At 38.3% G+C, this 27657-nt stretch overlaps 2 protein-coding genes across 2 annotated transcripts; both read right to left on the reverse strand.

The window, feature by feature from the left end:
- Positions 1-234: 234 nt before the first annotated feature.
- Positions 235-8226, reverse strand: LOC134003113 (FERM domain-containing protein 6). Its single transcript, XM_062442244.1, has 14 exons — positions 8192-8226; positions 5092-5236; positions 3967-4057; positions 3651-3730; positions 3325-3383; positions 2917-3139; positions 2679-2834; positions 1948-2013; positions 1804-1872; positions 1503-1677; positions 863-1033; positions 497-625; positions 374-396; positions 235-276 (listed from the first exon to the last, which is right to left on the reverse strand). Exons 1-14 carry the CDS (start codon positions 8224-8226, stop codon positions 235-237), a joined length of 1464 nt encoding a protein of 487 aa, XP_062298228.1.
- Positions 6473-27386, reverse strand: gpam (glycerol-3-phosphate acyltransferase, mitochondrial). The gene is made up of 21 exons (XM_062442522.1): positions 27232-27386; positions 21756-21890; positions 21449-21568; positions 20655-20728; positions 19622-19735; positions 19179-19328; positions 18944-19043; positions 18433-18569; positions 18003-18102; positions 15618-15830; positions 15351-15464; positions 15016-15101; positions 14053-14165; positions 12736-12806; positions 11978-12245; positions 11631-11788; positions 11366-11443; positions 11067-11204; positions 10673-10862; positions 9811-9869; positions 6473-9706 (listed from the first exon to the last, which is right to left on the reverse strand). Exons 2-21 carry the CDS (start codon positions 21837-21839, stop codon positions 9590-9592), a joined length of 2484 nt encoding a protein of 827 aa, XP_062298506.1. The 5' UTR covers positions 21840-21890; positions 27232-27386; the 3' UTR covers positions 6473-9589.
- Positions 27387-27657: the final 271 nt, after the last annotated feature.

Genomic DNA, 27657 nt, shown 5'->3' on the forward strand with positions numbered 1-27657 from the left:
TGCAGATATTAGTTAAAGGCTGCTTATGTTACACTTGAAATTAACAGTAATTGTAACCATAATTGATATATTAGGTACAGAATTACAAGTAGATAATAACACACAAGTATCTAGTGACCCCTTCACTAATGATTACTCATTTGTAAAATAATGTGAACATTAAGGCAGCTGTATCAGGGGTCTTGTGCTGAGCGGCAGAACATGTAATGAGTCCATCTTGCTTCTGGCTATGCATTAGTCGACAGAAACGGCCTCATCAGCTCTCCTCTTCAAAACCTGCACAATGATCAGAGGAGACTCTGGTTGAACTGTGGTACCTTTGATTTAGGACTCTTCTATCAATTATCAGTTAGACAGATCTGCAGTTTCTCACCTGTTTCATTTCCGTGGTGACAGCTGATCGAGAAAGAGGATATGAAATGATGTGAAATAGAACTGATAAGCACACAATGAGAGCTTATTTTAGATACTGCATTATAGTGATTTTTGGACTAACCTTCCCAACAGGAAGGGGGCAACACCATGCGTCCATCAACAGGTACACGTAGCAGCTCAGCCAGCCAGGGCACCTCGGCTGGGTTGTCAACAAAAACCTCCTCTGGATCATCCACACACAGCTCAAACTCTGCCATCAACATAAACACAATGTGTCTTCATATCCAGCCAAAAATACTATAATAATTAAACAATTTATGACTTTATTAGACCAATTAGCTTCTAAATGTTTCTGTGTCAAATGGACCTTAATGTGAGTTATTAAAATAGATTTTATAAGCTTGGAAGTGACATTGCACTGATAAATCTGAGTGGCACAGACCGACAAAACCATCAAGAGCTGCACCGTTTTCTCCTTTCAGCTGACCTGTCACATAGACTTCCTCATCCTCGTCCTCATCCTCAATGGTCCAGGTGTGTGTGGTTGTTTCCACTGCAAGGCTGCAGTCAGACATAGAAGATGTGAGGCTGTTGCAGTGGAGTGTCTGTCTTAGGCGTGCTGTGTCACAGATGTAGGCCTCTTTGTAGAACTGACTGGCTGCAGACACACAGAGAGAGACATCCATGGACGATGATTATGTAAGAAATTTATTTACATAAAAGTCCAATATTATCCTGTTTTAATGTTTCTGTTCAAAAACACTTCAGAATCAAAATTGTATTCTTCATTAAGTTTTTTTTAAATGATATTGCTCAGTTAAATTGGTATTTATTAAATAACTGTGAAGAATAATTGAATAATAGAGTCGAGTGGAGACTTTCCAATAATGTTTCTTAATTTAAATGACTTTAACACTTTGTTGAAATGAACCAGTAAGTTTGAAATGAAATTGTAACAAAACAATGGATTTGTTTTTGAGGTGGCAACAACTTGAAATGCAGCTACCTTACTTCTTGAGGACATTTGGGCCACTCGTGTGGAAGCTGATCACAAATTTTAATTAGTCATGAACATGTTCAGTTCTTGCAAAGGAAAGCCCTGCAGTGTTAAAGACGAGGCTGCTGACCTTGCATGTCTTCCAGCTGCTGGATGCAGCTGACTGCATCTCTGGTGTTCATGTGGAATCTGTGACTGTCGCAGAGGTGCTTCAGGATGTGTTTGGAGTGGAAAGCTGAATGAGTGTAATACAGCAGCTTGGGGAGGCACAGAGAGCCCACTGCATGGATTTCAAACCTGCAGCCCTGAAGAATAAAAAATAGAGAGTGGTGGATGAGTGGCAATGTGCAAGATGAGTTTATTGTTGCTTTGTATATGTATGCTTGTCTTTGTGTATCTGTGTGTATGTGTACATGATCTTTGGGACTAACCTGGAAAGTCAAGCAGTCTATATTAGTCCAGGATAAATTGTACAACAGACACTGCTTCCCTTCCACTTCCTTAAGAAAAATCAAATGAGTTCACATTTGTAATGCATACAAACTCAACTTTATTTGTCACTGTGGAAGACTCACCTGATAGATATGTACTCCTTTCAATGTAACACCAACAAGGATTGAACATTTAAGCTCTTTTTTCCCCTGAACATGAAATGACAGAGGAAGAAGGTGACTGTAAACAGCTTTGATAATATATTATATATATATATTATCAGTGATGCAGCAGATGGATTCCTTCAGGATGTGGAGGGAGCAATTTGTGTGAGTGTATGTTGTCGCATATTTAAACGCTTGTGTCTCTCACAAGCTTCTCGCCAATAACAACATAGTGCAGTGATTGAAAGTGAGGAACAGCAGCTGATAATATAAGCATGATGAACATAATTCATCTTCTCAGGATGAGCTGCCAGGTTGAGATATTTCCATATTAGGCTAGATCCTCATAATCATGGGAGTGAAATTAAAGGGAAAATCACACAAAATCATAAATAAGTCAAACATGTCACCCACATACAAATAATTCTGCCTATTTCAGTCAAATCGGTAACAATTTCTCTGATTTTCAGTGAAATTGGAACTTTAAAATACAGATTTAGAGCTGTACATCTACACTTACAGTACATCATTTTAAACACCAGAACAGTGTGTGTATAGTAAATGATTAATACCTTCAGTCAAAATCAGACCAGTGATGTCTGAAATATTGTTTGACATATAAAAAAATAGCAAACATCTTCACAGTTTAAACTCTTCTTCTGATGGTTTTCTTTAATTATTAGAAACATGGAGACTGTGTGCAGTCTGACCTGTCTCATCCTGTAGAAGGTGACTGGTCCATCTTGCAGGCTGCTGGCCTCTTTTATAAACTGCAGGATGGCTTGGCTGTGAGACACACCTCTCAGCTCACCGTGTAACACCGGACTATTTTGGAGCAGGTACTCTCTCCCACGACGCTTAATCATCTGGGGGCACAAGCACATGTAACATTAACATGTAAAATAATTTTTATCATTCATGATGTTAGGCCTGAAAGTTCTGTTTTACCCAGGAGGGAAAGTAATCTTCAGGAAGAAAGTAATGTCTGTGTTTTCTCTCCTGTCTTTTCTCCTCTCCCTCCTCACTCCCTTCTCTCTGCTCCAAATCTCCGACTTCAGCTTGGAGCGCAGACGCTGCCAGCTGGAAGAGCAGAGCTTCCTGATGGCGGCTCTGTGAGCGCAGCACCTTCTGCCTCAGCTCACTGTAGTACAGCTGCTGCACTTTGCTGCTCCTGAAACAACCAAATAAGACACAGAATCACAAAAGAGAGTCTCTGTTTCATGGGGAGTTTTGCTCATTATGAAAAAAGGGCTCTCTAAATCCATCCATGACAGTAAGACACTTTATTAACACATTGTTATGCAGGGAGGGAAGACTGTTCATGTTTGTATATGTTCAGGAAGAGAAATAACTCACATTATTAGCTGCCCACTCTCAACATAATACTGCACTCTCAGAAACAAGATGAATGGGACCTGTAAATGTAGAAAATAAAGAAATATTTCAACAAAGTCAAAGAGAAACATTGCTCATTTGAGAAAATTGCATTCTGAACATAATTTCCATTGTCTAGATAGTTCAAGAAACAGTTTGTGTAACAAAGATGTTATAAATCTCATTAAATCCTTTTAGGAAATACACAATACATTATCACTGTTTGCCAATGTACATCTTTTTTTTTTTAAAAGGGTTCCAAAGCTTTAATTCAACACTACAAACACACTTGAGAGAAAACAGCTCACCATCAAAGATCTTCTGCTCCATCTTTTGTTAAAGTACTTGCTCAGCTTATGTTCCAAATCCAGAAAGAGGTATTCATTATCTGAGGGAAGAAATGGACACATTAAATGAACATGGGAGACATTAAGTTCTGTGACATACAGTTTATATAATGTGATTTAACCTCATTGCTTACACTGACAGATGAATGACTTTCTATCCTCTCTTTGTTCCTGTAAGTTAATTTATTATTAAGCCGCCTCCCTAAATCTCAGCATTCCTCATTAAATGAATTCAAAACACTTTGCACCGAACTCCCACACACACACTCTTACTGACCTTTGAGAACAGCCAGGCCAAAGACTTGGAGATCACTGACACCAAGCTGCTTCAACACACTGTTCAACACCTCGTGGCCTCTGGCCCGCATCTAAAAAAACACACATTCAATAACACAAACCGGAACAAGAAGCAAGATATCACACTGTCTCTGCATTTTATTAAATATTGGATATCAGACACTTGTGTGATGCAAACCTGATGTGATGGAGATCCCTCCCTGACCATAGATACATACTATAAAATCTGCAATGACTTTATTTTCTTTGCATATTTTAATAATTTAATTGTCGGGTTTTGTGTGAAAACTTTACTTTACAAACAGAGACAGAACAAAAAGAAAGAGACAAGAAAAAAGAGAAAAACCCCAAAACAAAACAAAAAACAAACAAAATTGAAATAAGATCATAAATAAATAAACAATCGAGTGAATATGCAACCAAAATAAATGATAACAAACTAAACATAAAAACGCCCACACAAACATCACAAAGAGGCAGAAGGTAAGTACAAAATACTGCGTCAAGAGTCAACAGGGATGTCTAAGTAATGGCCAATTAAGAGTGACTGTACCTAGTTATTTCAGACCAAGCTAAACCATTTAAACCCCTCACGAAGAGCCTGGGCCCAATCTTCTCCAATATAGGTTAAAACCTACTTTGACAAATTTGTTCCATAGATAACGTCGAACCACCCTACCTACAAAAAGCTGTCAACCCTTATTCAGGAAGTTTAATCATTGTAGGATTCAATGAGCTTTACTGTCCCATACTACTACTACTACTACTACTACTAGTAGTAGTAATAATAATAATAACAATAATGATAACAATTATAATAATTATAATAATGATAATACTATTACTACTAATAACAATAATATATGTATTTGTGTCACCTTTCATACAAAAAAAGCATTTCAAAGTGCCTTACAACAAAATAAAATAGCTTCACATGAAAAAATACATGAACATAAAATGTAAAAGTATTAGCCACTTGATAACAATAATAAACCTAAGGTAAAATAAAATGAAAATAGAATACTTAGAATTTGCAACTCAGTGGTGGTAATTTGAGAATTAATTAAATAAATAAATAGTATACAGGACTTTGAAAGCCACTCACCCCGACTGTACAGTCCAGGTGCTGCTTGTTGGGCAGAAGAATGCACACGTGTCGTTTTTGCTTCGCCCTCATGACCACAGTGGCTTCAGTGCATCTCAGCCCTTCATATATCCTCAATGAACAATCCAGCCCTCCTCTTCCTCCTCTTCAGCCTGGCATGCATTGACCTCTGATACAGCATTCACTGTGAGCTATGTGAAGGATATTTATACTGCACAAAATTAACAGGGATTCAGTATGCAGTGAAGTGTTTTTTGAATATGTTTGGGTTCTAGTCATTTGGTGAACATTTTCACTTAAAACCCCCCCAAAACACTCAGTCGGGTTAATAGGACACAACATTAATCTGATAAATGAATGCTAAGTAGTTGGGGTACATAGTACATGCTGCTTCCAAACCCTAAAAAAACCCAACATTATGGCAAGACAGATGGTAGACAAAAGAAATCTATCTATTAAATATGAATGAATTACTAAAATAAGGGCTGCAAAACATATACACAGCTTTCAAATGGGAGAAAACTTAAATATGGGGGGAAAAAAACTAGACAACTTTTTATTCAATGGAAAAAAGATGCAATGGTTGAAATAAGTGTAATCAACATGCAATGATGAACCATCTACTATTACAGGAGTTAAACTGTGCTTTCTCTATTGTTTTATATATATATATATATATATATATATATATATATATATATATATATATATATATATATATATATATATATATATATATATATATATATATATATATATATATATATATATATATATATATATATATATATATATACATATATATATGTAGTATGTATTATTTTTAGGTAAACACTATATCATTATTCATCTACATATTAGACAGAGCTCTCAACACTGACTGACAAAATATTCTGTAACTACACCATTGCCTTTGGATTGATAATATGGATAACTATGGAGCCGAATCGGGATCATATGTTTTCTTCATTTGAAAAAGAGATTTGAAACTTTAAGTCCAAGTTTTGATAAAGAACTATACTATAACGTATACATTGCATTACATGACAGAGGAGGGCCCATTGTTATGCTGTCGTTCATTATTTCCCGCCCCTCTCGCTTCATACTACGCCCTCAAAGCAATATCAAGTCTGAAACTAAAGAAAATTTGACCTGAAAGTGAAAAAAAGACTTGAAAACTGAAGAGATTTTTCTTATTTTTTAAATACATTGTTGTATGTTTTTAAATTCAATATCAAAACTTGGACTTTCAGTTTCAGATCATTTTCGAATGACGACAACGTATGACCCCAATTTGTCTCCATAGGTAACATTAATAAAGACATTGATATCCAAACATTTACTGTCTCATCACACCAAAAGAAAAAGTCAGACACGTGACTGTTGTTAATCTATGATTAATTTATTTAAAAACAAAATCTAATAATGCCAATTGTGCTTTGCCCTCAGAAAGCAACAACAACAAAAAAAAGTGACACTTTTCTTTTTAGTAGCTGGTGATTCATACGGTAACCACAAGTTCTCTGCTCTTGTGTGTGTGGGTTTTTTTTTTTTTTTAAAGTTACAATCTACTTTTGTTGTTTTGGATTCCCACACGGAATAATCTTTGTTAACATGCACAAAAACAGAACAAAAAACACAACCAAAGAACACTACAGTGCATTAAAAAGGCACCTGCTCCCCAGATACAGGCAGGTTTTTTTTTTTTTTTTTTTTTTTTTTAATCCTACAAAGTTACATAGCTGTGGCGAGATGTTGTTAATGCACCTTAAAGAGCCAAAGAGTCTCAACAACCGCCATGAGGAGTTCATATCTGTACCACTGAGTATTCTACATTATCACATTGACCTTTTAGGGGGACAGATGAGATACATTCAAGAGGTAACAAATTTCATCTCCTACACAAACAAGCTACCTTTCTCTTCGACATAATTCACACACTAGACTGTAAAATACAATTCTCAGGTTAATTAGAGTTCACATTGAAGTGTCGATGATTAAAGGCGATGAGAGGAAACATGCAGTACAGTACGTAGAGTGGTTTTTATATTGGCGGAGAGGTCCCTCTGTTTGGGGACCCTTTTACAGGTTGTGGGCTCAGAAATGCGTTAAATGTCTCGCACTGAGTTTCAGCATGGAGAAATGTGTAGCGTGGATGTCTTCCAATTTCGCGCACTCTGCTCACATTTCCATTTAATAACATACTTTTCTTTTCTTCCACATGCTTTGGGTGTCATCCACCAATCCACAACAAGCAACCTTCAACATTTCTGGGTCATTTTTTTCTTACATAGATTTGGAAAAAAAAAAGTGCACGAAAATATGCAGATTTATATTATTCAATAAAGTTGTATGTTAAATTAAATGTAACAAGCAGTGTTGTAGACCATTGTCACGACATCCAATTCTCATTTAGATAATTTTTAATCAAAAAATTATCCTGACAGCTTAAGAATGTAAGTTTCTAACATTCACACCGTCTTCACATTATCGATCTGAGATTTGGGTTCGCATTTCCTCCCCATCATGACAGCCATTAATCAAACTTCCTCTGACCTTTCCAAACACTCTCCTCCTTTTTCCAGTCAGCTGTGTGCGCATCATTTCATCATCGCGCACACTCACAAACCAACATAAGGTCGACTGTTACACATTTATGTTCACGTACAATTCAAAAAATGTATTTAGATTTAGAATTAGACGGATAAATATTGAGTCCCAAGTTGTTTTAGGATAAAAATGAAAACTGGAAATTATTCTGCAGCTACATGCGCAGGTACTGTGCACTGAGGTTTCACTATCAGGTTTTATTCTCTCAGGTTTTGTGATTTTTATGATCTCCCATATTTATTCCAACCCAGTTTGTATTTTGGGACACAAAAGTGTAACTATCAGGAAGTGTTTAGTGGTAGTAAAAGTAAGTTTTTAAACTGATTTATTTATTTATTTTTTTTAAAGTAAGACAGTGGTAATGAAAAACGGAAGTGAAACATTTCATTTACCAAGAAAAAACAAGAATATGTAAACCTGACTATTTTTTGTTGCAAGAATCTGTATTCAAAAGTAAACAATTCAAAAAGGAGAAAGGCATCCTCCGTACTTTCTCCAAGACTCAAATTTCTTGACAGCGTACATGTCGTATTTTCTTTACACAAACTGAAATGTGACCTTTTGTTTAACGGATTACACAGTGGATATGTACCATTTATTTTTCCATACTACGCAATTCCACTGTCTAACAAATGCCCAACAATTAGAGCACAAAATGCTCTCTCAGCAGTGGTGCTATTAAAGGCTTTTTTTTATACAGAGTGTACATAATACAGGGAAAAAAGGTGGTAATCCCAAATCTCTGCTTTCCCTGAAAGAAAAGAGTTTCTGAGCTTGTCTCGTTTGAAATGAAGCGGATGGCTGGTTTTAGGTATTTTAAGTGCTGTGCTATGTAACATTCATTGAAAGGTGATTACAAGTGTTACACATACAGAGATCAAACTTACTCTTCATCAAAACCCATGACAAAAGTGTAACTGAATGTACTTAAGATAATAGTGGTTTGAATGCACTTAACTGTGGATGCTCGTGTTTTATACTATGCCCGACTTTCAATAAGTACATCTTGTGTTTGCTAAGCAGAGATTTTTGCAAGGTTGAACTGGTTTGCTGCTTATTTTTTGATATCTGAGTAACAGTAACTGTGCAGCATTACTGACCTTAATTGTTTCTATGTAGGATTAGATTCACAGATATTTTTGTAAATTAAACTTTGGATATGTATGCAGGGACACTGTATCCCTCAGGAGTCAACAAATCTTTCTAATGTTGCTATAATGTTAAATTTGATGACACCTGAGTGCACACATTTTAGATTATGCATGAGAAATAAACTGATGAACTATAAGGGAGATCGTTCTTATGGTCTATGTACAGGAATTTCTTTCTTTCTTTAAATGTCTGACTAGTTTTCTACAGTAGGATTGTGGGGTGCACTGGAGAGAATACAGCAGTTTCACAAACGAGCAGTAAGAGTTAATATAAAAATGCCTTTGTTGTTGGTTATTTTTAACCATTTTCTATGCATATTTTGCTTGTTCACTTGTATAGACGAAAGGCAGCTTGCTTTGTTTGAATTGCTGTGATTCTTACTAACCTGCTGAGTATATTTCTAAAATTCTGATCATATTAAAACCTCATAACTTCACTGGCAGAGTTCACAAAGAGAGCTATATACCTGGAGGTACCTCTTCAATGAACCGCACGTGTGTTTTGTTTTTTTAAAATCAGCTGCACAGTTCTACGACAGACAGTCAGACTGGAACCAAAAGGGAAGACTGGCTTCAAGTCTCTTCTGGCTAACAGCTAAAAGTTAGCGGTGTTCACGTGAAGGCACTTCCTGGTAAAGCTTTCCACAGAGTAGCACCTGGGATTGTTTAGAAGTAACCAGTAGAAGCCCTTTGTTGGAAGGTGCCTGGGGGTCTGAGCTGGGCTGAAGGTGACAAGGTCACAGCAGGGTGAATCCTAAAATGTACTGCAGGAGTTTGTTCCGATTGGCCTGAGGTAGAAAGGTGCTGCTAAGCTCCAGAGTTGTCACCCGGTTCTCTCTTCTCTCCTTCAGCACCTGTAAAACATGACAAGACAAGAGGTATGTCTTAACTCGCTGGATTTAAATATATATACACAGAAAAAGAATGAATTCACAATTTCAATACAACACCATCTCACCCCCAGCTCTTTGAACGTCCGCACTGTGTTCTTTACCAGGTAATAAATTGCACTTTCACCTGAAAAAGAAGAGAATAGGATTACAAAGGGCACAGATATACTAATCATTTCTGTCAAATTTATTACTCTTAAAAAAATCACAAGTTAAAGCTGGGGTAGGGAGTTTTCTAGAAAGGGAGGAAAAAAACACCAGCCAGCCCAGGAGTTTGTCAGGTCATCCAGGTGTTTTTTACATAAACGTTAGCTTCAGTTGTGAGAACAGTGACAGACCACAATTAGCTACCATGAACAAATTTGAACATATGAATAAAAAACAGTATTCATGGTTAGTGTAAAATAACGACCTATGACAACAAAATCTTAAGTAATGTTAGCCAATAGATCCGGCACTGTGAATTTTTATTTTACAGACCAGAAAGGAACCCTCTCTCTGAAACCCGTGATTGGCCTCCCATCACAGACTTTATTTTTTAAAGCCTGAATACAGAGCTAAGAGGAGGTCTAGTTTTCTCTCAGAACACTTCAATTACAATATATACAATATAGTCTAAAAGGTTATTATGAATGATTGTCCAATGATGACAAAAAAACCCTGCCTAACACAGCTTTAATTAATTTAATTTGGATAGTTTTTTTGTGGTACTACACTGTGTCCATATTCCATAAATTTAGTTCCAGTACCTGTTGTTGTTTAATAATGAGTCTTATTGGGATAATAAATGGAATCAAAGGATACCACAGACATTATTCTGTGCCCTTTATTTGGTTATTCAATGTAGGAACTACCCTGGATGATGAATTTTAAATGACTTTGCAATTTGGTCTAGGGTGTACTGTGTGTGGACACATATTGCATTATTACCATAAGCAGCCACTCCCCTCTCCGTACGGGTGAGCAGGTATCTGAAGAGCCTCTGAGTGTAGTCAGACTCCGCCATGGGCTGACTCAGACTGTGGACGAAGATTGCAGCCCCGCCGTAGGCCTCCAGCACCGGGCTGAGCTGTCGCTGAAGGAAGATGAAGAACTCCTGGTGCTCTGCAGAAAGGCTCACCTGGAGAATAAAAAAGAACAGTTGGACGAACGTGTTTAATGTTCTGACAAGTTATTCATTTTGAGGGAGAGAAAGTTAGTTCAACAGAAATCAATGTGTACAGTACGACAGAGTTTCTGGCAGTGAATGTTTTTAATGATCCATGCTGTTATGTTCATGCTGTTGTGCTTCAACAATTAGGTATAAAAGTCTATTAAACCAGACCTTTAAGTAGCGATCTCTCTGCTCCTCTCCAAAGTCACTGTCTTCATCCTCCTCGTCGCTCCTCCAGGAGAGGGGCTCTGGGAACTTTTTGGGCCAGGGTTCCTCTGTGGGGCTGGGGCTCAGTTCCTCCTGGTCCTCCTGACACACAGACACACTCACATCAACAATTTTGACCACTTGTGCCATGATAAAAAGAGAATCCCACAAAATACTACAATCATGTGATTGTAGCTGACAGTACTTCCAAAGATGTTAGCCAAAGTTACTGTCACTCTTTTCCACCAACAGTGCACACTGACCTCTGCTACATAGAGAACTCCATACTGGATCAGCCGCGTAACTGCATCGTGGAACACCTGGTAAATAGTCTGACAGGGCTGTGGGACAGAGAGGAGAAAAAGCTGTGAAACATGGAAGAAACATTCAAATGATCTGAGATCAGAGAAAACCTAGTGTGGATATGGGCTGGTCATAGTACTCCCAACATGCATTCTGACTACTTGATGGGCTCCTTTTGTGCAGTTTGCAAAGTGCAGGAATGTGGCAGAAATGAGCAGAACTTACTGGTGCGACGGCCACCTCGTTAATAAGGAAGTGGGAGAGCCCGGCAGCTTTGCGGATGAGTCTTTCCTGACTGAGAGGGAAGCTATCGGGACCACCAGGCTGTTGATTAGACTCTGATTCTACCACCAGCTCTCGCTGCAGTGACAGGATGCTGCAGGCTGGACACAAATGATGAGAGAAATTTAGAGGAGACAAAACTAACATCTGTAGGCCTAAAGAAACTGTGAGTCTCTCTAAACTGCCACAATAGTCTAACAGAATATTTTTTCTCTGTCAAAGGACTGAAGAATAACAGATCAGTGACACATCAGAGTGAGCACAAAACTTAACCAGATGGCTCAACATACCAATGATTGCATCAGAGATGAAAACGTGGAAAAGGCCATTGCTGTAGAAGTTGAGCTCGAAAAGCGCTGGCACAGTTTGGCTGGGTGCAATGGTGAACTCTCCGTTGCGATTTGCACTGCTGGTCACATTGACGCAGTTTCCCAGCAGGTGGAGGGCACGCATTACCACATCCTCTGAGTTCCCCGAAAAGCCCAGGTCAAAGTCCCGTGACAAGATCTCCTCCTTCATGTTGAAGAAGTCTTCCACCAGCTTGGACAGCACCACGCCCTGGAGCAAAGTGGAGGAAACACATGCTGAAAATGTGCATCTTGCCCAAAAATGACTGACCCCATAAACCGCAAACATCCAGAACACAACCCACTAAAGTGACCGTAAGTGTTTAATGTGTAGCACTTGACAATTCCTCAGGGCAGAAAGACTATTTCAGTGGATGCTTTTCATTTTAAGACACTTGCATCAATGTGCCAGCAGAGGGCAGAGGCTCTCTGCTAATGTACAGCAGTGTTGAGGATTCAGCAAGAACAAAATCTCCACATTCATTACCACCATGCAGAGGTCTGTGACATTTAGATCACCTTGGCTAGTGTAAGGGGGGTAGCATGATGGAGAGAAGGTGGATTAAGATGAAAAAATGAGAGAGAAAAAGAGGAGGAGTTGAAATCTAAAGAACAGAATAGGATGGAAAAGGAGAAAGAGGGTGCAGTAAATACAAGCAGAGCAGCAGGAGAGAGGTTATACAGAGGACAGTTGGCCTTACCTGTCTGTGTCTGTACAGCAGCAGGCAGGCAATAATGTGGGTAGACATGATCGCTGACGACTTATTAGCCGCTGTGAGGGAAGACACAAAGAGAATACTATATGTTGCAACCTACAACAGAAAGATAACAGCCAAAACATAAACAGTGTTTGAACTGAACTTAATGCCACACAGCTGAAAGACACATGGCAGAGTTCAGACCTCAATCAAAGACGAACAGCTTTACAACTTTGAAAATGACACCAAACATAAAAATGTCCTGACTAAGACAATAACATGAATGCTATATGGGATATTAATGTTGAGCAAAAGGAAGTTATACAAACAAGACTGGTTAATAATGACTAACATCATATTCTAACAAACATTTTCACTGTGATAAACGTTACAATTTTATTTATTTGGCAGCCTGCTGGCTTAAAATAAATCTTATAAAAATGTTTAATGTACTGGGTTTGTTTTAGGTAATTAGGTGTGAAAAGATCCAAGAGTTGAGTATAATGATGATACAGAGAGAAAGAGAAATGGATATGTGCATGTGTGTGCGCGCGCATGTGCACATGTCTCAGGACAAGGGTTACTATTGGTCATCTTAAGCATAGTTCAAGTTCAGGAGTGTAAAACATTAGTGGACACCAACACTTGTACTGCACTCCACCTCTCTTCTGCCTCACTATCCTCCCCTTCACCCTATTGGCTGAAAACAACATGCCATCCAGCTGGAGGCTTTGTGATTGGCTGAGGGTAAAAAAAATTGAGCTAACATAGGAGAATGCAGCTAAATGAGCTGGGGAGAACCGGTTTCTGTTGTGCTACCCTGGGGCAAAAAGCCCTGAGTGATGTGGAGCGGATGGACTGATGCTGTGCTGTGTTGGATTTCAATTAATGAAGGCAGAATGATGGATAGAGTTTCATGAATGCTGCCTTTGCTCCGGCAAGCAGGTGCACCTTTAACACAGGATGAAAAGGAGTACAGTTGTGTCTGGACAAGATAAAAGGATACAAGGAGACCCTCATGAAGCAGCAGCCAGATGCTCGAACATCATAAGTGAATGAGATGTGATTGAATAAATAATGCTACACTACATATAGCTGAACGTGGCTTCCTGGTGAGTTTGTGATGACTCATGACTTGTCACGTCTTTTGCTTATTGTCTCATCTTTCTAAACCACAAACTAACAACACAGAGCTATGAAATTCACTTTAACATTGTCATTAAAGGCACAACAGTCTGGAGTTTCTCGGTGGCGACAGGGTTACAATATGAGGGTAGTAGTAAGGGTAGTATGCTGGTTGAGTGGTTGTAAATTTCTTACTGAAGAGGACGTGCTTGGCCAGGTTGTTAATAAGTTGTCTCCTGAAGATGTCATCATGCAGCTCCCTGTTCAGCTGCTCCTCCTCCTGCCCATTGAACAGCTGAGCGTCTGGCCTGGAAGAATAAGAAGTCGACATGTGAAAAAGCTTCACTAACATGACTGTGTACAAAACCTCTTTTATGCTAGCTTGAAAATGTACACATAATTTCAAACAGTGGTTTCCAACATCAAAGCTATAACTATCACTGTGGCACATGATTGAAATCTATAAAAAGAGATTTTTTTTAAAAACTTTTTTGTTTAGAAAAACATGACGTGAAATTTAATAACATATTAAATCATACACTTTTCGCTGTTTATGCAGGACTTGACGTATGCTGTAAATGTAAACGAACTGCCCCTTATTTGACATAAACACTAATCTGAGCTATATGTATTCTGTAATATGGCATTACAATTTCAACCAAGCATGCAATATATAATCTAGGAAGGACTGGCTTTTATGTGGGACTTATGGGAAGGATATGCTACTCAGTAATGCCATCATTTAGCATTATGTGAGTAGTATTATAAATGCATTCAGGCACTTTTTATAAAATGAGTATTTCATGCAGCTTAAAGGGTTGAAGGGTTTTCGATCAGCTCTGCTGGCATGGTGTCTGAACTTGTGACTCTGAACCAGCTGCAATGGAGTGCTGCAGTCCTTCAAGTACTGTATGACTGTATCCGTTTTATTATGCAGCGACAGCGCTGAACTGAAGTGACCCCTGCCGATGTTAACTCAAGTGCTGTTCTCAGATGTCAGATAACAGACCCTGCCGTGAAGTGGGAGGAGGGAGAAGTCGAGTGTGGGTATGAGGGTTTATGACGTAAGAGGTGGAACTGTCGGTGGTTTGTGCATGTGCAGAGTGCAGAGGAAGATATCATTGACTTTCAGAGCTGGAGGTGAAAGTTTGCACTTACTGTGCAGAAATAATTGTGGGCATCAAGTTGTGCTCCAGAGACACTGGTGGTGGAATGTGGCGGCTTCTCTGGGAGTCCAAGTACTCCTACATTCAACAAACAAAAGGTTTATGAAAAATACAGAGTCAGACAAACAGAGGGACAGCTTTTCTAACTTTTGGTTCATGAAAATTTTTTTCAGAATTTAACTGTGACAATTACAGTTTAAACTTTATATTGGACACACTTTGAGCTTAAAATCAAGGGTGTTCTCCAAATTGGTATAACATTAATAGTTTGCCTAACAGCTGTAGTTGTATTTGTTTAAAAGCTGATACAGATGTGCAGTCAGTCACCTTTAGGGAGAAGGGCTGGTTGAAGTCAACTCGGACGCAACCGTAGTTCTTCCTCAGCATCCTGAAGACTCCACATGCTATTCCCCACAAACTCTCATTCTTCTTGGGCTTGCCCTGGTGGGATTGAAGAGTTCAGTTCAGACAGTTGTAAAAAAAAAAACAACCTCTAAATCACCAATTTAAAAGCCATAATGCATTTTATTGTGCTTTTTGGTGGAGGTTTTCGTTGCCAAAGCAAACAGTAACAGACATCATCTAAGTTCTTACCAGCTGCTCACTATTGTAGTTGCCCTCAATAATACGGTCGTACGAGATGCCAACTGGAACCACCAGTACATCTGGGATGGAACCAGTGCACAGCGTGTCTACCACGATGGACAGCATGCCTGCACGCGCTGTAGACGGCTTACCACTGCGGGAGCGAGTACCCTCCAGGTAGATTTCCAGAAACTGCTGCTGACGTAACAACTCCTCTGTATACTGGAGTAAATGGAGGAAACATGTTTAAGTGGGATAAAGTTAAATAAATAAAAAAAGGTGGCATTGCTTATTAGAAACGAGACAAATGTGTCATAATACATTATAAAACACAAAACTGACTCCAATGCAGGGTGGAGGTAAGACACGTGAAGGCTGTGCAGCTGCTGTATATGCAGCCTAACAACAAGTTAAAAATGAGTGGTGGTCATTAACAGTTTGATCCCTTTACACACTACGGGGAACCAGGCACGTGCCAAGGCAGCCATGTTGTGTAACAGTATGAACACAGTTGTCTCTTGCTATGTGGAGACTTTTGAGAAGAGAAGCTTTAGCCTGAAATAGACACTATAAAGACTTTTTAGAAGAGATGCTTTAGCCTGAAATAGACCCCAGGCTGTGACATTTAGCTGTGAAGAGACAGACATCCACGTTCAGCTTTCACAGAACGAACCACAGTTAAAGCATCATGCGGCTTTGTTTTATTGTTAGCATTTCTGCCCATAAAGGAGTTCCGCTAATTACTTTTCTGTGAACCACACAGGCATGCCTGCTTAAAGTCCTATCTTCCACCACACTGAGGCACTACTTGATCCCATTTTTAAAACTGCAGTGACAAATTTTAATACCCTGTTTGGGAGAATGTCCAGTAAAATACTGGCGGCACAATGGGATAAGATATAGGTCATCATTTCCAACAGTTACTCCTGTCGTCAGCTGATAACTCTTATCTTAGGGGCACAATACAAACTTATCTTGGACGAACAATATACAGTTCTAACACAGCCTAACACTCTCGCACAAACTCCACACATAAATAATAACAGTAATTCTCAACTCTGATAGAATGGTGCTAATAAATAAATCCAGTAAGTAGGCCAACTATTTTGTAGAAAGCACATTTAGAGTCCTCCAAGTCCTCTGGCATGCTACAAGTAGCTTACGATGACAAAGCATTAATATTCTCAGTAGAACAGCTCTGAGACTAGAAGCCTGTAAAGCCTCATTATCCAAATACTAAAGCTGAACAAAAGGTTCAGATTCCAGTTTTAATCAGGTTCTCTAATTTCTCGTGAAGTTTATTCAAAAAGCTTTAGCATCAGTGCCTTTCTTGAGATGCATAGTGTGCACAGTTGGTTTTCAAAATATATTTCAATAAGTAGACAAGTTATAAATCATAATATAAAATATAAAAATAAATCATTTTCACTATACATCAACCTGTATTAAAACGTCTTTAAAATGTTAAAAAAAATTAGTATCCCTTCACAATTTCACCCAGGCAACCACCAATCACAAGAGTCAAACTGAGACCATCTGTAGTTATATCAATTTAAACAGCAAGCTACAACTCACAGTTTGTCATGTGATACTGCATACTACATTTTTTTATTATTACATGCATTATTAGATTGCTGATAATGGTTATAGGTATGTTATATCAGACATATAAGCCTGTTGGCTTAAGCATAGTGATGAAAATCAGCATGTCTCAGTTGATTAGCATCTTATTATTTTTAACAACTTTGTTAAAAGATAAAGGGCTAATGGTCCAGTAGCCCTATGAATTCTGGAAAAACAGAAAACAAAATAGCTGGACAAACATTACGTAAAGAAAAGCTTTTAAGTTTCCCTCCCCATTATTCAGCACACAGCAGAAAAGCCTAAAGACCACTCGCAGTTACATAATTACACACTAGCAACAAAAAAACCCAACCCAAAAACCAACTAGTAGACTTGACTCAGGGCATGGACTCAGTTTTCTGTAAGATGCACAGAATTGTGTAATGGTATTTTAACTGAGCATCACAATGGGTTCACCTAATTGTATACAATTAGTAAGGTAAAAATAAACAGGATGATAAGTCCACTCCAAACTTCTCAATTTAAACATTGTTATTTATTTAGAACATTTTCTTCTAACACACCACACATAAAAAACTCCTCCCGAACCTCACTCTCGCCTCCCAAACAAAGAAGAGTTGAATCTCACTTGGTTGTCCCTTCCCACTCTCTTACAGTCAAAATGGTGGCAAAGCTGACAAAAACAGGGATTTATTCATCTCATAGTGCGCAACATTTTGGTGGTATGAGAGATTAGCTGCAGACACCAAGACACACCAGGCTTACATGTGGCGGAGAAAAAAAAACCCCAAAAAACATAGAATGACTCACTGTGTGCAAGAGGGATCTGTACAAAATGTCTTTCTTTCCATCTCCGTTCTCCTCCATTCTTCGCCGTATGAAGAATCCTCCCAGTTTACGGATCAGGGTGCTGAAAACAATCAAAGTTTTATTAAGTGGGCTAATTGGCTGCACCAGCACATAATCTGCGGCTGTCAATATATAAAAAAAACAGCTATATATATATATATATATATATATATATATATTGTAACCTGTTGTTAGCTAAGCTGCCTGTCGATTAACTTTCCCCAACGTAAAATCAGTGCTTCAGTCGAACTCCTTAGTTCAGCTTTCATTTCTTCGATTTATTTCCAGGGAATTCCCTTTCTTCTGATACCAAACTGATCTTTGTATTTTCACTTACAGAGAACAAAAACACACCGGATCAAACTTGACGTGAAGCTACATGGGCCTTTACCTGAGAATGGGGATGCTTAGGTTGTTTCCAGCAGCGATGTGTGGGGCTTTGATGTTGTGACAGAACAGGATCAAGGTGATGAGCAGGTAGTCGATGTGGGATTTGTGAACAGGGAGGAAAACCATGGGGACATTTTGCTGCAAAAACCAGACATGGATTATTTAAAAGATCTAAGATGACAGATGGGACAGTAAAAAAAAAAGTATAAGGATTTGTACCAGCAAAAAAAATGTCTCTTTGAATTTAATGTCTCCAGTAAATATACTGGACATTTACCATGTATCCATGAACAATGTGCACACATTGCATTACATACTTAACAACAAGTGTATTGTATGTGTACACTGTGTATGGAAAACAACTCCTCACACATTTTAGTGCAGATTCTCATTTAAGTGTGTAATCAATTTTAACTGTGTGTGTGTGTGTGTGTGTGTGTGTGTGTGTGTGTGTGTGTGTGTGTGTGTGTGTGTGTGTGTGTGTGTGTGTGTGTGTTGTGTGTGCTACTGACCTCTGTAGCGGCTTTCTTGACCATTTCCAGCTGGCCCTTGTGGATCTGGATGCTCCAGAAGAAACCATTAAAGAGCCTCAGGAGCACCCAGCCCGTCAGCCTGAACAACACAAAAAGTGAAAGTGTTGAACAGAAACAAAACAAAAAAGCAAAACTTGATTCAGTATCAAATCCAATTCAGGGTAATTCAGTGATATATTATAATGACAGACACATTTCAGACTTTTGTATGTACCTGATGAAGGCTGGTGAAATGTTGGCCACCATCTCCTGGAGGAAGGCCCTGGCTTTCTGCTTTACTTTACTGATAGCTTTGTTCTGCTGGCCAGGCTGGCCTGCTGCATCATCCATATCTGTGGCTACCTTCTCAATAACCCTCTCCACCCTGCAACAGATTAATCACAAACATTACGATGCCATTATTGTCAACTGACACCTTCATCAATAACTATTGAGAGCAGAGTGTTTCAGAATTTCTCTGAATGCGGTCTCCTTTTGCACACTTTATCCCAAACTGTATATAGCTGAGTGTTTTCACTCCCTGTATAGTTTAATCCTCTTGATGTTGCCAAGGTCATCAGTTTTAATCCCACTGGAGCCGCTAGATATTCTCATGATGCTCTAACGTGCACTGGATGGAACATTCCTAAAAAGGTTTCGTGTTACACTGACACCTACCCGCTGCTGTTGAGCACATTGTCCACCACGTTCCTGGCGAACATGTCCTTGTTGACATCCCTCTCCATGACAAAAAGCACATAGCTCAGCCTCCGCGCCAACCAGCCCCGCTGCCTGCATGAGCACACACAAACATAAACGTGGACCAATGTACAACGGAGCAAGAGAAAACATATTTTTAAATACTTTATTCTGTGTGAATGAATTAACTGAGAATACAGAACAATATTTAAAGTAATATATCTGTGACTATATTTAACATACAGACAAAGTTATAGTTTTGCTTCTAAGGAACAACTGCTGGAGTACAAATGACACCAAACTTGGTCTTAGTTGTTTAAACTGATTTCTGGTAACTTAACACATTTTCAGTAACCAGAGAGCTGCTCAGGTTGATAGATCCATTACACACAGCTTTCTAAAAAAAAGCTGCAGAAGTTTAAACCCTAATCTAATATTTTTATATTTGGCAAAACTATAAATACTAACTTATCCAAAGTGCCTTCAGTCCATCTTGGTTCAGGGATGTCTTTGTCTAAATGTTGATATAAACTTAGTTCAGTTTTTGAGATGAAATGTATAGCATGATGACTAAAAGCATACATTATAGTATGTATATATATTCAAAGGACTGGCTTGGAATTTACCCCAAACCCATGTTCATAATGTTTAGAGTCAAGGTATTAAGGTGTCTTGTTGAGTTATCACTGGATGCACGTGTACTGTGTCCACTGACAAACACTCTGAATTATTCAACTGTCTACCTGTCCACTGTTTCACACAATGATCCCCTTAATTTAAAGCCACTAATTATACACAGGTTAGGAAGGACAACACCTCTCCACACTGTACTGATTGTACTCTACAGGAGGTATTTGAACTCAAGCTCTTGTTGAAAAGTACAAAGAGAAATTTAAGATTAAGATATGTAGTTTTTAAAGTTGTTTCTCTTACCAAGGCAATCAACTACTTAGAGCAACATATTGTGGAAGGGAAATTATAACTTTAATGGAGTAGTTGTTGCTTTGTGTACCTAGTGTGAGTCTCATTGATGTAGATGACATTGCGCAGACCCAGAGATGGAATACTGGGGTTGAACAGCTTCTCCTAGAATAGAAACAAAATGATCACTCACCACAAGAAGATGATTAACATTGTAATAAATCAGCAAGGGAAAAAAAGAGCCTTGGTTTTGCTAATTTAATGAACTAAAACATAACAATATAATTCCTTTAAATGTATTCATCTTTGGTGAATACCTGTCTAATTAAGCTAGGAATGCACACTGAACTGTCAATCCTCACAGAGCTAAACAACTTGGGGCTTCTTGGGAAGTTACACTAAGCCGGTCTGATCTGTTTTGTGTTGATTTGTTATTCAGTATTTTTTGTGCTATTATTTAACTGGCTTGTCACATTTTAATGCACGATTCATTGTGTTTTTCCCAATGCTGCAGGAAAGGTTAGTCTATATGTTGGAACTGAAACTAAAAAAAGAAAAAACAAACTATGCTAGAAATGTTGCAGCATCTTTCTGATCATGAAAATGTTATGAAGAAAACCATAATACTCACATATCTCTTAAACAGTCTATAACTTGTAGTAAAATAACAATGTGTGCTTTGAAATAAATTTGGATGTGTTTGATACATAGAAAATACATTTTAAAGTTCAACTGGACTTCATGTGTCCTCAAAAAGCCATAGGTGATGTGTGCATATGTCTTGCTAATTATACATAGTCACATTGGAATAAACAATACACTGGACCTGACAAGAGTCTAGTAAATGTACTCATGTCAAGCTTATTAGCTGAGGTGTAACTTTACCCAGCTCTGTGGTGTACAGGAGTGACAGCAACGACCCACGAAGGGCCTCTTTCTGTTCAGCAGTCCCTCCTTCCACGTGCTGGTGACACAGCGCAGGACTGACGGGCTGGTGCTGCGGTCCTGGACACACATCCGTGCACAAAAATCAGTTATTGTGACGGAATAACAAAAAATACAAATGGACCTATTCTGTGGAACAAATGTGTGCTAAGCCAAGATTAACCACTAATGATCCTGTAAGATGTGTAAAGCTGATCTTATAATGCCATTACAAGGATGAATTGTTGATTCGGGTCTGTTGTCTTACCGAGTCATCATTGGGGTGTTTCCAGCGGTTACACCACTGCTCTCCGTTGTTTACCTGCAGCAACAAGCCATCTGACAACTCCATATTGTCTCCTGTCCTTTCCGCTCCCTCCAGATCACACCACTAGCTGGCAAGCTGGTAAGACAGAAGAATATCAGAAAATTACATTTAAAATGAGTTTAATACAGCCACCCTAAAATTCATAATCTATGCAAGTAGTAATCATTCACAAAAATGCAATTTTTTAATCAGCTTTTTGATCAAATGTAAATAAGAAACAGAAGTTTTAAAAAATCATACTTAAAATAAACAAAACAAGCACTTAACCTTAAAAATGAACTCCTGACAAAGCAAATTTTGAGAATACAAATTAACACAGAATAAAACCCATAATAATTGAAGACTTGTCTTCAGATACATCACTATTAGCAGATAAAGAGTGAAAGTTTTTTCCCCTTTTCAGATAAAATAAGAACCCATCTGTTGGATAATATCGTTACGACTAGATTTTCTTTTCTGTGTGAAAAGCTGAAACATTACACTGGTAAATCTTTTCATTATCGATTCAATTAAATATCTAAGGATGTTGTGATGATTATCACTATTTTACAAAGCCAAAGGTGACGTCTTCAGATGTCGTCCTTGTTGTCCTGACCAACAATCCACAAGTCAAAGATATTCAGTTTACTATCATAGAATAAAGAAACCATAAATTAATCACATTTGAGAAGCTGGAACAACAGAATCTAAAACAAGAAAAAAGTAAAATAATTATTCAAAATGATTAATTATCAAAATAACTGATGAATAATTTTCTGGTATATTCTGTTCATATTGTACTTCTATTTTTCTACTTTATATATACAGTAATATATACATGTAAAATAGCACAGTACACGCTACAACATCTGACTGTGAGCAGAGACCATATGTTACCAGCCTCACTTCAAGATGACTGCTGAGAAACTTTGACCCCTCCCATGCGATGCATCACCCTGCTCTCATTAATCAACCTACTTGTTAAGTTTCACTGATCACCTGTTGGGTCCAGTTAGGCCAGATTTTCTGAGTAATGTGACGTTTACATTGTTTTACTCATCCTCTGACACTTTACCTAGATACAATTACAGGCTTGTCCACAATACACTGAATAACAAGCAACAATCCACAGCAGAAAGTATTGTGCGGTACACACCCAAAGATATGAAAGACAGGGACACTATGAACGACCAGGTGACACTTAAAAAAACTTGATGCTGCTTTAATGTCTGAATTCATTTTAATCATTTATCTTTTGCATCTCCCTCATCACACTTCAATATCATTTAATCTTTCAGCAACTAGACTTGCTTAAGTCACACTAATGCTCGTGAGATATTTGACGCACCAGTATAACACAGATTTTTAACCAGCCTTGTATCATTACAATGTGAGTAGTGTGCAAATAAATTATGTTTAACTTCCCTCCACGTTTTCCTGCACCCAGAGCTCCCCGTTCATTTGCTGGCAAAAGTCTGCTGGGTGAGCCAAAATACAGCTTTGGAAATCTGCATTAGATTACAACCACATTTCCTCATTCTTTAAGTAGTGGTGCCTTCAATTTCAACAGTGAAATGTGGTTTTCCAGAAACACTCCCATTCACCATGTTACAGTCGCAATAGGGGAAAGCAGGCACTAAAATATCATACTACTAAATACATTCAAATATCAATATATTTTGGAAGAAAACTAGTTTCATGATACAAAGCTAAATATCGCACTGTTGAATCAAACACAACCACAATCAGACCAGCTAAGCTACACTGCTACATTTCTCTGTGATTCATCCAGTTAAGCTGAATCACACCAACACTAGCTTTAGAGTATAATCTCAGAGCAGAGATGTGGCGCCACTATTACAACTTATGAGACTGAACATGTTGCTGTTTAAATAGTGTGGAAGAATAAGAGACCACAGCAACTGTAGAGACCACGCTTCAAATGTACAAACATTTCAAATTTTGTCAAACTAAATTGTTCCTCATTAAAGATAAATATAGTTTTACAGTAGTGCCACCAAAGCAAATAATATAAATGTTTTTCATCTACAGAAGCTACAAAGTCAGTTTATAGATAACATGAAGCTGTACAGCCCTGGGATACACCACCACCAGGAAACCTGGACCAGCAGCACAAATAATGAGCCCCAGAGGAGGACTGGGATGACTCACTACTGTATTCACTGTAGCTCTATAAATATCTGTTACAGCTTAGTTACATATTACAGAGACTTCATTAATCAAATGTTTTGATTAATCAGTTATCTATTAGTATCAGTGATTGGCTATTTTTTAATGTTTAATCAGAGGCCTCTTAAGACTTTCAGACAGTATAGAAAAGGTAAGCATTTAGGGTATGCTAAAAACATATTTATTAAGTATTAAAATCTGTTGCTTCAGCTACTTAACAAAAAAGAGACGTTATTTCTCTCTTTATATATATAATATTTTAGGGATAATTATCCATATAAAACAACAGATTTGACAGTTTTTCTTGCAGTTTGTTATTTGTGTGTCTTTTTTAGAGGCCTGAAATGACCGTCACTCACATGGTCTCAAACTATGCTGGTTACTGTCTTGCTCAACCTTTGTTACATTGGAGGTGTGCAGCGTCTGGGCCCCAAACACCCACAAAGACAAGACAATGACAAACTTTGACAACGCACACAGTCAGCCTGCTGTTTCTCTATTGTTTCCTCTCTACTTATTAGCAGGTGAGCGATAGCCAGGACGAGGTCGCTGCAGTGGGACACAATGAGCTTCAGGTCATTCAAAGACTCTTTTTACATAAAGTACAGTCCACACAGTCCAGTTCACTTTTCTTAGTTAAATGTGGACTTGATACTAAAACAGGGAGGTAGATTAATTAAGGTACTGACTCTAATTTTAGTAATTAAGGACTGCAAATGGATTTGATTATTATACAATTAACACAATACAATAAACTCAGGTTTTTTGGCACTTCTCTTGCCTATTTAATCTTTTCTTTTTTCCATCTAACTTAATATTATTCTTCTTAGTCTTTTTATCTTTTTTTAAAACTTTAATATATTATTGTTGTGTGCATCTTTTTCTCATGTGTTTGTGGTGTGTATGTGTTATTGCTGTGTGTAAGGTGAGCAGCAAAGTAAGAATGAATCTTGATGAACAGCATTAACAGTCACTTTACTATATGCACACTTTACATGTAAACACAGGCAAATTTCCCAACTATCCACATTCAATATAGTTGAACCCTTCTATGCAGTGAGTTGGAGATGAACCTTGACCACCCAATATGTTGGTGATAATATCCAAAAGTAGCTTGCTTTGACATTGACGTGTCTGATACAACAAACTATTCAAATAATTCAGAAGTTTCAAGAAAAATATACCATCTGTGTGAATGAGTATATACTGTCACGTTGTACTAAAACAACTGCTGTGCCAAAATATTTACAGTTCAGCAATTAAAATGCAGTGAGTTGGAGATGTACCTTGACCACCCAATATGTTGGTGATAAGATCCAAAAGTATCCTGCTTTGACATTTACGTGGCTGATACAACAAACTATTCAAATAATTCAGAAGTTTCAAGAAATATATACCATCTGTGTGAATGAGTATATACTGTCACGTTGTACTAAAACCACTGCTGTGCCAAAATATTTACAGTTCAACGATTAAAATGCAGAGTATATGATTATATGTATATGTTGCAGATTATTCCGAAAGCCTGTAAGAGACGAGGACAAAGTGCAAAGAAAAACAAAGATAATTGACAGAAAACACCACAGCCAGTGTGTCTCATTAGTTGGAAATAGGTTAGTGAGTCATTTTATGAATGAATGCTCTGATGCTAAACTCTGAATGTGTGTCAGAAGGTAGTGCAGCCTCACATAAGTGTCCAGCAGTGGATGTATGCACTTTGTCCTGCTGTTGTGGGGTGATGGCTGCTTGAGGATACGCACACTGATGAGGGAAAACTGGGTTCTCAAAAGGGTCAATGACCGAGAGTACTGCACATGATGGGGTGACTTTGTTGGAGGCAAAACAAAGACGTTGATGAATGAAGAGCAGTAGTGATTAAGTAACAGATGATGGGCAGCCATATCGTGACATTAAAGTTTCCATGAAGATTAATCTGACTATATTGTGCCTTCTTTAGCATTCATATTAATATAATTAAATCCATTTAATCTTGATTCCCAAAAGATACAAGAATGTGTTGGAATGATAAGAATTGAGATGAGAATTGAGATGTCGCTGCAGTATTTATAAGCAATGCACTAATATAATTTTGAGGCAACATTACAAAATATCCAATATTTTCCATTAATATAAAACAGGCTGGGAAAACTCATACAAATATGTAAAACAGGTTAACCCTTAGGCTACATACCTCTTCTATCTTATCTGTGAAATTCATTAAGATCATTTTGTTATAGCACTATATTTACTGTGAAGTTAAGCAACACACACCTTGCAAATATATATATTTTATAAGTCAAAACGTTGGTAAAATACAACAAGTTATAAACAGTAAAAAATAACATTATACACCTGTATTTCTTTTTGAAGCTGATATCAGAAGTCAGGCAGTATTAAGCGTCTTATGTAAAATGGGAAATCCTTTTTTTTATGAGACTACATTTGTACTCAATCACATTTTATTTGTCTTTACGTACACTTGACAAGAGTTTCCCTCCTACTATACATCACTAGGTTAATCTGAGCTGTCTGCAATAAGCTGTCTGCAATAAGCAGGTCAAACAGGAGAAGTCTCTGTGTGACAGATGGGCTGTGTGCAGATAACTAGCTGTGCAGACAACAATGGCTCAAAAAACCAGGCTGCCTGACGTCTGGCTTAGTTTCAAAGTCACGACGATTTTTTTTTGTTTGTTTGTTTATTTGAAGGGCGTCTCGTCTCCTAATAATGTAGAATGCTAGTCAAATAGCCCTTGCACCATTTGGCGATTCGTGTTATAAGTAATTGAACCGTGTCTCTCACCGTCTCTAGCACATTGCAGAGAGCCACATGAGGCAAACCTGACGCTATTGTAGAGCTTTACAGGCACCGACAACGGGACTCAATTAGCCTGACGCACGATAGTTACGTCAAAATAGGATTGCAGTTGACGTTAGTTCATTTAATTTCAGTCACCGGGGCAGACAGGAGACGTTAAACCTCCACCGGTGCTTGCCAAGGTTCTTCTTGAACTTCAATGTCAATGCAGAGTTAACCGGCTAACGACAGGCTCTGTGTCGCTGAGAGCAGCCCTGGCGTGATTTAGCTTCTAACGGGTCATAAATGTGCCAAGCTAACGTTACAATACGGTTATTGTTGCCATGACAATGCACACACGCACGGCATTTAGTAGCAGTTACTTTAACGTCGGTGATGTAGCTGCTAGCACTAGCCCGCTAACAAGGGGCTAGCCAGAACGACATCTCTTACCTTCAATATTGTGTTACGCTGACTCATATCTCAAAAATAAATCCGTCGACAGAACCGCACTCAGCCGTTTTGGTTAGGTGTTCTTTCACTAGCCCGTGTGTCTCGCCACAACAGCTCCCCTAATGTTCCCTTCTTCCTCCTCCTCAAAGGACTGGACGGCTCTCAGCGCTGACAGGCAAAGATGTGTGACAGCAGGCAGCAGGAGCGCTGTTGCAGAGTTGCCAGCTACGCACTTCGGCCAGAATCCAGCAGGGGGCGGCGCTGCTCACCGGAATGCTCACTCACTACCTAGTTACTTCGTTACCTAGTTACTCAGTTACTAAGTTATCCACTTACGTAGTTACTGTAACGTTCCTCTTTTTCGGTCCGTGTAAGAAGTCAATGTAACGCATTTCAGTTCAATTTTCCATAAAAAAAGAAGAAGAA

The sequence above is a fragment of the Scomber scombrus genome, chromosome 21, assembly GCF_963691925.1.
Source record: "Scomber scombrus chromosome 21, fScoSco1.1, whole genome shotgun sequence".
Classification (NCBI taxonomy): domain Eukaryota; kingdom Metazoa; phylum Chordata; class Actinopteri; order Scombriformes; family Scombridae; genus Scomber; species Scomber scombrus.